Below are 12491 nucleotides of genomic sequence, written 5' to 3' on the forward strand. Positions count from 1 at the left end.
CTTCTATTCTAGAACAGACTAACAGATCTGTAACAATCACCTTCTATTCTAGAACAGTCTAACAGATCTAGAACAATCACCTTCTATTCTAGAACAGTCTAACAGATCTGTAACAATCACCTTCTATTCTAGAACAGACTAACAGATCTAGAACAATCACCTTCTATTCTAGAACAGTCTAACATATCTAGAACAATCACCTTCTATTCTAGAACAGTCTAACATATCTAGAACAATCACCTTCTATTCTAGAACAGTCTAACAGATCTAGAACAATCACCTTCTATTCTAGAACAGTCTAACAGATCTAGAACAATCACATTCTATTCTAGAACAGTCTAACAGATCTAGAACAATCACCTTCTATTCTAGAACAGTCTAACAGATCTGGAACAATCACCTTCTATTCTAGAACAGACTAACAGATCTATAACAATCACATTCTATTCTAGAACAGTCTAACAGATCTAGAACAATCACCTTCTATTCTAGACCAAACTAAGGGATCTGGTGGGTGGAGGCCAGAGGAAGTTTAAAGACTCTAATTGACATCACATGTTATGTGACGCTAGCGACAATCCGGCTTTGCTATTACTTCTCCACATAAACACAGCCACACACCTACTCCTTCTCGGCAGACATGGTGACACGGAAGACGCCGTGTGATTTATGATAAGCATGGTGTGCATTTGGCTCCTATTCTTCTGATACTCTCTGGGCCCAGCTAGATGTTCACCACAGCCAGTTAATGGTGAAGCTGAGAAAGAGGGAGGGGGGGGAGGGAGGGGGGGAGGGAAGGAGGGAGGGAGTGGTTGAAAGTGGTTCCACATGGGCCCCTCCTCAGTCATCCACATTGCTCTTTATGTGCTGCAATATGCACACACACAGACAGAGAGAGAGAGAGAGAGAGAGAGAGAGAGAGAGAGAGAGAGAGAGAGAGAGAGAGAGAGAGAGAGAGAGAGAGAGAGATGGATAGAGGGGTGGATAGAGAGAGAGAGAGAGAGAGAGAGGATGGATATAGAGAGAGAGAGAGAGAGAGAGAGAGAGAGGGGGGGGTGGATAGAGAGAGAGAGAGAGAGAGAGAGAGAGAGAGAGGGGGGATGGATAGAGAGAGAGGATAGAGAGAGAGAGGGATAGAGAGAGAGAAACACACATCAGCATAGACATGCACACACACACATACAGAACACACACACATTCATACACAGTTCCCAGCAAACCAAAACATCCCTCAAACACATTTAATCTGTTCTTTAAAGGTTCCCAGAATGTTTCCTTAGGTTGTGGGAACAGTGTGGTGAGAACATTGTGGGGACGTCACAAAAGACGTGTTCTCAAACCTGTTCAGTCGTGCGGATGATTCTACAACGTTTCTTTTAGGTTGCAAAAAAAAACATTCACCTGATGTTACAAGAACGTTCCCGGGACACTTTTCATTTCTTCAGTCTAATATTATTTAGGACACAGAACGCAGTTTTCTGAGTTACTACAATGTTCTCATCCTCTTCATATGCTGTGTACTGTTACACTGTGTTTTAGGATTGTCTTTCTTCACGTGTTGAAAGTTGGATAGAGATTCCTGTAAATAACCAGTATTCTTGTGTATTCATATACTTCTTAAATACTCAGAACCTTCCAGAACCTTCCAGAACCTTCCAGAACCTTCCAGAACCTTCCAGAACCTTCCGACTGAATAAGGAAACAATTTGATCTTTTCTCAATTTTAATCAAAACAAATACAATATGCTTTTTAATGATAAATAATAAATATACAAAAAAAATATTTTATGGATAACATTTTCTGTGCAACAGGATCTTAACTTAGCCCCTTCAAGAACGCAAATACAGTTTCTATATAAACAGACTCTTTTTTTTTGTGTTGTTGGTAACTTATTTTGGAACATAATGTTGCCGCTACCGTCTCTTATGACCGAAAATAACTTCTGAACATCAGAACTGGGATTACTCACCACGGACTGGAAGAAGCTTTTTCCTTTAACGAGTCCGAAGGATATACTGCTCTCCTGGGAACAGGCCCAGATCCCCGTCATGTGGTGAAGAAACGACGGAGGAAAAGAGGATGCAGATCGGGCTGCCTTCTGAGAATCCGTAGGCGAGCGAGTAAACTCCCACTGCCATCAATTCTACTGGCTAACGTGCAATCATTGGAAAATAAAATTGATGACCTACGATTATCCTCCCAACTGGACATTAAGAACTGTAATATCTTATGTTTCACTGTGGCTGAAGGACGATACGGATAGAGCTGGAGGGATTTTAAATTCACCGGCAGAACAGAGAAGCTACGTCTGGTAAGACGAGGGGTGGGGGTGTGTGTCTTTTTGTCAATAACAGCTGGTGCGCGATGTCTAATATTAAAGAAGTCTCAAGGTATCAAGGCCTGAGGTAGAGTACCTTATGATAAGCTGTAGACCACACTATCTACCAAGAGAGTTCTCATCTGTATTATTTGTAGCCGTCCATTTACCACCACAGAACAAAGCTGGCACTAAGACCACTCTCAACCAGCTGTATAAGGCCATAAGCAAAGAAGAAAATGCTCATACAAAACCGGCTCTCCTATTGGCCGGGGACTTTAATACAGGCAAACAAATGTGCAACTAGGGAAAAAATAAATAAATCCGAGACCACCTTGACTCCACACACAGAGATGCATACAAAGCTCTCCCCCGCCCTCCATTTGGCAAATCTGACCATAATTCCATCCTCCTGATTCCTGCTTACAAGTAAAAACTAAAGCAGGAAGTACCAGTGACTCGCTAAATACGGAAGTGGTCAGATGATGCGGATGCTCAGCTACAGGACTGTTTTGCTAGCACAGACTGGAATGTGTTCCGGGATTCATCCAATGGCATTGAGGAATACACGACCTCAGTCATCGGCTTCATCAATAAGTGCATTGATGACGTCGTTCCCACAATGACCGTACTTACATATCCCAACCAGAAACCATGGATTACAGGCAACATCCGCACTGAGCTAAAGGCTAGAGCTGCCGCTTTCAAGGAGCGGGAGACTAATCCGGACGCTTATTAGAAATCCCGTTATGCCCAGAGACGAATCATCAAACAAGCAAAGTGTCAATACAGGATTAAGATTGAATCCTACTACACCGGCTCTGACACTAGTCGGATGTGGCAAGGCTTGCAATCTATTACGGACTACAAAGGGAAACCCAGACGCGAGCTGCCTAGTGACGCAAGCCTACCGGACAAGCCAAATGCATTTTATGCTCGCTTCGAGGCAAGCAACACTGAAGCATGCATGAGAACACCAGCTGTTCTGGATGACTGTGTGATAACGCTCTCGGTAGCCGATGTGAGCAAGACCTTTAAACAAGTAAACATTCACAAAGCCGCGGGGCCAGATAGATTATCAGGATGTGTACTCAAAGCATGCGCAGAACAACTGGCAGGTGTCTTCGCGGACATTTTCAAACTCTCCCTGACCGAGTCTGTAATACCTACATGTTTCAAGCAGACCACCATAGTCCCTGTGCCCAAGGAAGCAAAGGTAACCTGCCAATATGATTACAACCAATTAGCACTCACGTCGGTAGCCATGAAGTGCTTTGAAAGGCTGGTCATGGCTCACATCAACAGCATCCTCCTGGGATCCACAGATGACACAATCTTAATCGCACTCCACACTGCCCTTTCCCACCTGGAAAATGCTGTTCATTGACTACAGCTCAGCATTCAACACCATAGTGCCCTCAAAGCTCATCACTAAGCTAAGGACCCTGGGACTAAACACCTCCCTCTGCAACTGGATCCTGGACTTCCTGACGGACCACCCCTAGGTGGTAAGGGTAGGCAACAACACGTCTGCCACGCTTATCCTGAACACTGGGGCCCCTCAGGGGTGTGTACTTAGTCCCCTCCCGTACTCCCTGTTCACCCATGACTGCGTGGCCAAACACAACTCCAACACCATCATTAAGTTTGCTGACGACATAACAGTGGTAGGCCTGATCACTGACAATGATGAGACAGCCTATAGGGAGGAGGTCAGAGAACTGGCAGTGTGGTGCCAGGACAACAACCTCTCCCTCAATGTTCAATGTGATCAAGACAAAGGAGCTGATCGTGGACTACAGGAAAAGGCGGGCCGAACAGGCCCCCATTAACATCGGCGGGGCTGTAGTGGAGCGGGTCGAGAGCTTCAAGTTCCTTGATGTCCACATCACCAACGAACTATCATGGTCCAAGCACACCAAGACAGTCATGAAGAGGGCACGACAAAACCTTTTCCCCCTCAGGAGACTGAAAAGATTTACAAATGACCTCAACTAACCTGTACCCCTTCACACTGACTCGGTATCGGTACCTGTACACTGACTCGGTATCGGTACCTGTACCCCTTCACACTGACTCGGTATCGGTACCTGTACCCCTTCACACTGACTCGGTATCGGTACCTGTACCCCTTCACACTGATTCGGTATCGGTACCTGTACCCCTTCACACTGACTCGGTATTGGTACCTGTACCCCTTCACACTGACTCGGTATCGGTACCTGTACCCCTTCACACTGACTCGGTATCGGTACCTGTACCCCTTCACACTGACTCGGTATCGGTACCTGTACCCCTTCACACTGACTCGGTATCGGTACCTGTACCCCAACACACTGATTCGGTATCGGTACCTGTACCCCTTCACACTGACTCGGTATCGGTACCTGTACCCCTTCACACTGACTCGGTATCGGTACCTGTACCCCTTCACACTGACTCGGTATCGGTACCTGTACCCCTTCACACTGACTCGGTATCGGTACCTGTACCCCTTCACACTGACTCGGTATCGGTACCTGTACCCCCGCACACTGACTCGGTATCGGTACCTGTACCCCTTCACACTGACTCGGTATCGGTACCTGTACCCCTTCACACTGACTCGGTATCGGTACCTGTACCCCTTCACACTGACTCGGTATCGGTACCTGTACCCCTTCACACTGACTCGGTATCGGTACCTGTACCCCTTCACACTGACTCGGTATCGGTACCTGTACCCCTTCACACTGACTCGGTATCGGTACCTGTACCCCTTCACACTGACTCGGTATCGGTACCTGTACCCCTTCACACTGACTCGGTATCGGTACCTGTACCCCTTCACACTGACTCGGTATCGGTACCTGTACCCCTTCACACTGACTCGGTATCGGTACCTGTACCCCTTCACACTGACTCGGTATCGGTACCTGTACCCCTTCACACTGACTCGGTATCGGTACCTGTACCCCTTCACACTGACTCGGTATCGGTACCTGTACCCCTTCACACTGACTCGGTATCGGTACCTGTACCCCTTCACACTGACTCGGTATCGGTACCTGTACCCCCGCACACTGACTCGGTATCGGTACCTGTACCCCTTCACACTGACTCGGTATCGGTACCTGTACCCCTTCACACTGACTCGGTATCGGTACCTGTACCCCCGCACACTGACTCGGTATCGGTACCTGTACCCCAACACACTGACTCGGTATCGGTACCTGTACCCCTTCACACTGACTCGGTATCGGTACCTGTACCCCTTCACACTGACTCGGTATCGGTACATAGCCTCGTTATTTTTTACTTTCGTTTATTTGGTAAATATTTTCTTAACTCCTCTTGAACTGCACTGTTGGTTAAGGTCTTGTAAGTAAGCATTTTACAGTGAGGTCTACACCTGTTGTATTCGGCTCATGTGACAAATAAAGTTTGATTTGATTTGGTGTTGCAGAGCGTTAATGATCTGGCTGCAGATCTGGAGATCACGTGTTCAATCCGACAGATATATTAACCATGTTTCAGTTACCAGTATTTCTCTGGGTTAGTCTTTAACCATGTTTCTTTTGAAAAAATAACGAGGAACAGTGAAATTAAGGCTCAGATATAATCTACTAGAAGAGAGAATGTCTTGATTTTCATTCGATTTATAAATCCAGTCAGAAATGCAGAATTTGGACTAACTAACAAACAAACAAAAAATGAAAAATGTATTGTTTAAGTTTTTTATAGAACGCACCTCATATAATTCCTACTTTGAGATGCCTGATATGGGTTTTCATTATCTGAAAAGCTTTGGATACTTTGTAAATATGGGTCTAGAAGTATGCAGTATATAAAGAGGAAGGTTTGAGATGATGGTGAATAACCCAGTTACCAGTATTTCTCTGGGTTAGTTATGTCTAAGAAGGCTAAAAAGGAAGTATGGAACTCCAGACTGACCATACTGCCATGGCGACCATAGTGCCATGGCGACCATAGTGCCATGGCGACCACACTGCCATGGCGACCACAATGCCATAGGTATACCGAAAAAATAAGCTGTAAGAGAGATTCCCTGGTGGCACAGAGGAAAAAAGACCTTGGGAACCAACGATTGCAGATTCAAACCGCACATGTCTAGATTGTCAACACATGAAGTTTAAACAATACGGTTGTGTTTGTATGTTAAATGCTGTTCAAATGTCCTCTGAATGAAATTAAAATGCCGTGTGTCTCTATATCACCTTGTTGAGGGCCTACAATGCGGTTGCGGTCATCAAATGCGAATCGCCATTCAATCGGGAGAACAATATAATGGGATGTATTTCAATCGGCTTTCTAATGCTTTAAGGAGCTAGAAATGTGCATGCTGAGAATGTTGTGGTAATGTTCCTGGAATGTTGTGATAATGTTCCTGGAATGTTGTGATAATGTTCCGTGGAATGTTGTGTTAATGTTCCTGGAATGGAATGTTGTGGTAATGTTCCAGAAATGGTGTGATACTGTTCCTGGAATGTTGTGGTAATGTTCCTGGAATGTTGTGATACTGTTCCTGGAATGTTGTGGTAATGTTACAGAAATGTTGTGATAATGTTCCTGAAATGTTGTGATAATGTTCCTGGAATGTTGTGGTAATGTTCCTGAAATGTTGTGGTAATGTTCCTGGAATGTTGTGATAATGTTCCTGGAATGTTGTGATAATGTTCCTGGAATGTTGTGATACTGTTCCTGGAATGTTGTGGTAATGTTCCAGAAATGTTGTGATAATGTTCCTGGAATGTTGTGGTAATGTTCCTGGAATGTTGTGGTAATGTTCCTGGAATGTTGTGAGGACCTCCAAGACAAGGTCAAATGTATATTGTGTGAACATCAATGAAATGTTATGTTAAACCTAAAACAAATAGTGCTATAAAAATCCTAAAAGTGACTTATTTGGAAATTGTGAAACATTGTGGGAATGCAAACGACTCCCGTAACTTAATTAAATGTTCTGGGAACCTTTAAATAACTCAGAAAGGCTGTTCTGTTAAACATTGAATGACTGTCATCACAACTGAGCATATTCTATGTTTTGGGAACCTATCTCTTGTTATGTTCCCATAACCTAAAGAAATGTTTGAGGACATTTTAAAGAACGTAAAAATGTGTTCTGGGAACATACTTGTATTTTGCACCCTAAAATAAACTTTGTATAATCAACTGGACAGCTTTTATATTTTGGGGAAATGTCTTTTGTGATGTTCCCACCAGATTGTTCCCACAACCTAATGAAACATTCTGGGAACCTTTACAAGAACAGACAAAATAGGTTCTGGGAACATTCTTGCAACATCAGGCGGATGTTTTGTACAAACATTGTGTAATCATCATCCCGACTGGACAGTTTTTGAGTTATGAGAACAATTGACGCAACCTAACGAATGTTTTGGGAACTTTCACAGAAGTAATTTTGGTTTGCTGGGAAAACATTACTGGCACATTGTGTTACTACATTACCTGGTCGTTTTGACGATGTGCGGAAGTTGGTACAGATGTTGTGCACAATATTTTAGTGTTAGAAGAACATTCCAAGGATATTCCATTTAAAACATAAAAAAATAAAATCTTTGAATATTTTGGGGATGTTATCATCCTAATATTATATAATGTTAGATAAAACCCTAACTAGAACGTATTGGGGAATTTTAGCTAATGTTCTGGGAATGTTCCCAGTTTGCTGGGTTATGAGGTCAGTTAACACAGCTTCACTCACATCTGATAAAGAAGCCAATCATTTTTGTTCAAAGCATGATATTTGTTTTAGAATGTTAAAACTCTGAACACAATGAGAACATGTTCAATAGCACATTCTCTACCATTTAGGTTTGAAACTATACAATAAATATAGTTTCATAGTTTGGGCTTGTTTGCTGCTGTCTTGGCACAGCTCTCCAAAATAGATTGTAAAATAAATGTTCCTATCTTATTGGGACCACATTAATAGAGAATAAATAAATAGTTTTCTTTATGAAGGGACAATAAAGACAAATTAATTAAACTAATTTCTCTCTCTCTCCACCCCTCTCTCATTTTCCCTCCATATCTCTCTCTCTCTCTCTCTCTCTCTCACTTTCCCTCCATCTCTCTCTCTCTCTTTCTCTCTCTCTCTCTCTCTCTCTCTCTCTCTCTCAGATCTCAGTCCGTTCCCAGGCCAGTTTGATCGTCAGTTCCCGGGTCTCCCCTCTCTGACGGAGTCTCGTTTTTCCAGTCCCAGAATGCACTACCCCACCACCTTCACCTACACCCCTCCCGTCACCGCCGCCATGTCGCTAGGCTCCGCCCACTACCACACCTACCTGCCCCCTCCCTACCCCGGTTCCGCCCAAAGTCAGAGTGGACCTTTCCAAACCAGCAGTACTCCCTATCTTTACTATGGAGCCTCCTCTGGGTCGTACCAGTTCTCCATGCTTCCCGGGGGGGACCGCTCCCCCTCCAGGATGGTTCCTCCCTGCACCAGCGCCTCCACAGGCAGCTCCCTGGCTAACCCTAACCTGCCCAGCCAAGGTGGGGGCGAGGGGGCGGTGGAGGGGGATGGGAGTCACAGCAACTCCCCCACTGTACTCAACCCTGCTGGGGGACGCATGGACGAAGCTGTCTGGAGACCCTACTGAGGAGGAGAGGAGGAGGAGTTGGAAGAGATGAAGGAGGCGGAACAGGAGGAGGAAGAAGAAGAGGAGGAAGATGAAGAGGAGGAGGAGGAGGAGGAAAGGAAAGGAGGCCCGAAGAAAGTAGGTGTGACAACGTAACTGATGTCATGGTTTTTAAAGCACAAAACCTTTAAAAGGGAGTTGTTGAGTTGTGATGAATAAACACCAGTGTCTCCTGCACCTGGGAATATACTCTGAGATAAAATAACCAAAGAAACAAAGGGAATGACTAGTATGAACCTGTCTGGAGGAATGTGTTGTGGCCAGACAGACAGACACTACAAAGGGATCTCGTCTCTTCTCAGCATCAATGAGACACAAACATGAACAATTATGGTAGACTGCAGGCCCCAGTGGAGAAGACATTATAATACTAAAGTATTACCACATAGTATGATAGTACTACAATACTATTATATAGTACTATACCATAGTACTACAATACTACTATATAGTACTATACCATAGTACTACAATACTACTATATAGTACTATACCATAGTACTACAATACTACTATATGGTACTATATCATAGTACTACAATACTACTATATAGTACTATATCATAGTACTACAATACTCCAGTATCATCATCCACCGCCTACAAGACAATTCTTCAGGCTATTTGTAGCAGATGGCTTTTTTTTGGATTTCTATAAGGCTTTCAGCTGAGTATGTTATGTACTAGGACAATTTAACAGGACTATATAACAGGACAATTTAACAGGACTATATAACAGGACTATATAACAGGACTATTTAACAGGACTATTTAACAGGACAATTTAACAGGACTATTTAACAGGACTATATAACAGGACTAACAGGACAATTTAACAGGACTATTTAACAGGACAATTTAACAGGACTATATAACAGGACTATTTAACAGGACAATTTAACAGGACAATTTAACAGGACTATATAACAGGACTATATAACAGGACTATTTAACAGGACAATTTAACAGGACTATATAACAGGACAATTTAACAGGACTATATAACAGGACTATTTAACAGGACAATTTAACAGGACTATTTAACAGGACTATTTAACAGGACTATTTAACAGGACTATTTAACGGGACTATATAACAGGACAATTTAACAGGACAATTTAACAGGACAATTTAACAAGACTATTTTACAGGACTATATAACAGGACTATATAACAGGACAATTTAACAGGACAATTTAACAGGACTATATGACAGGACTATTTAACAGGACTATTTAACAGGACTATATGACAGGACTATATGACAGGACAATTTAACAGGACTATTTAACAGGACTATATAACAGGACTATATGACAGGACTATTTAACAGGACTATATAACAGGACAATTTAACGGGACTATTTAACAGGACTATATAACAGGACTATTTAACAGGACTATATGACAGGACAATATAACAGGACATCACTGAGTAGCAAAAGAGGACAGGAACATTTATGCTACCATGGTGATGACAGTCACACACGTGTTACCATAGTGACGATGAGAGTTATTGTGTAGTGGTATGAACAGCAAGTTTAAAATGTCTGTACACTCATTTTATATCAATTAATTAAAATTGTATATTATTTGTGAAAAGACGATGTGGGTTGAGGAGTTTTAACTTATGAAGCCATAAATTATGTAATGTATTTGTTAACTTGAGGGTAAAATCATAATCAGAAAATTTTTGATGCATGTGTATGTATACGTTTCATTAGATCCACTCTGTCTTTTTCAAAAGTCATTTAACAGATCCAAAGATGTATATTTTTAATATGTTGTAAGTTCATCCTCTCCAAAGAGAATGAGAAAATCATTTTTTGCTCTGTAAAATAATAATAATTCTGTCTGAATGATGATATCCTTGTACATACAGCAACGACGTGCTAGTTAACGGAATAAAACACAGAGCTCTGACTTCACACGGCAGTGACATGTACTGCGTCTGACTTCACACGGCGGTGACATGTACTGCGTCTGACTTCACACGGCGGTGACATGTACTGCGTCTGACTTCACACGGCGGTGACATGTACTGCGTCTGACTTCACACGGCGGTGACATGTACTGCGTCTGACTTCACACGGCGGTGACATGTACTGCGTCTGACTTCACACGGCGGTGACATGTACTGCGTCTGACTTCACACGGCGGTGACATGTACTGCGTCTGACTTCACACGGCGGTGACATGTACTGCGTCTGACTTCACACGGCGGTGACATGTACTGCGTCTGACTTCACACGGCAGTGACATGTACTGCGTCTGACTTCACACGGCGGTGACATGTACTGCGTCTGACTTCACACGGCGGTGACATGTACTGCGTCTGACTTCACACGGCGGTGACATGTACTGCGTCTGACTTCACACGGCGGTGACATGTACTGCGTCTGACTTCACACGGCGGTGACATGTACTGCGTCTGACTTCACACGGCGGTAACATGTACTGCGTCTGACTTCACACGGCGGTGACATGTACTGCGTCTGACTTCACACGGCGGTGACATGTACTGCGTCTGACTTCACACGGCGGTGACATGTACTGTGTCTGACTTCACACGGCGGTGACATGTACTGCGTCTGACTTCACACGGCGGTGACATGTACTGCGTCTGACTTCACACGGCGGTGACATGTACTGCGTCTGACTTCACACGGCGGTGACATGTACTGCGTCTGACTTCACACGGCGGTAACATGTACTGCGTCTGACTTCACACGGCGGTGACATGTACTGCGTCTGACTTCACACGGCGGTGACATGTACTGCGTCTGACTTCACACGGCGGTGACATGTACTGCGTCTGACTTCACACGGCGGTGACATGTACTGCGTCTGACTTCACACGGCGGTGACATGTACTGCGTCTGACTTCACACGGCGGTGACATGTACTGCGTCTGACTTCACACGGCGGTAACATGTACTGCGTCTGACTGAAAGATTGGGACAGAATGAGCAGGACATCCTGGAATTTGCAACACAAATCACATTCATACAGTAGGTTCACTCCAGTAAATCATTATAGTTCGATGAGATTTACAACGACTTGGTGTTCAGCATCTGATAACTGCACTAGCGGTTACTGATCTGGTGCGATGTGCTACAGATGACTCGGTGTTCAGCATCTGATAACTGCACTAGCTGTTACTGATCTGGTGCGATGTGCTACAAAATAGTATCTTGGTGTCTAACACTTAAAAGCACAACAGTAAAATATTATATATATATTTTTCTTTCATGTATTAATTAATTTATAATCCTCCCACTGTTGTTAAAACATTATTTTTCTTCTTTTTTTTTTTAAAGTCTGGATCAAAATGTGTTTTCTTTCTTTGAGTTAATTTATTATTATTTTCTTGTTGTTATGTTCTATTTTAGTGTCGCGGTAGTATCTGACCACAGTCCAGTATTCCTCATGTTAGGACGTTACCATAACAACACAGTATACGGAGAGAAGAGGTTTCCAGTTATCTTACTGAACCCATGTGACTAGAGGTG

At 43.4% G+C, this 12491-nt stretch overlaps 1 protein-coding gene across 1 annotated transcript in view; it reads left to right on the forward strand.

The window, feature by feature from the left end:
- LOC139582427 (runt-related transcription factor 2-like) overlaps positions 1 to 10584 on the forward strand; it is an 83772-nt gene extending 73188 nt beyond the window's left edge. Inside the window, exon 6 of the mRNA XM_071412416.1 lies at positions 8463 to 10584. Within this exon, the coding sequence (XP_071268517.1) occupies positions 8463 to 8941 (479 nt within the window). The 3' untranslated portion in view covers positions 8942 to 10584. The remainder of the gene's footprint in view (positions 1 to 8462) is intronic.
- The last annotated feature ends 1907 nt before the right edge of the window (positions 10585 to 12491 follow it).

The sequence above is a fragment of the Salvelinus alpinus genome, chromosome 8 (genome assembly GCF_045679555.1).
Source record: "Salvelinus alpinus chromosome 8, SLU_Salpinus.1, whole genome shotgun sequence".
NCBI lineage: Eukaryota > Metazoa > Chordata > Actinopteri > Salmoniformes > Salmonidae > Salvelinus > Salvelinus alpinus.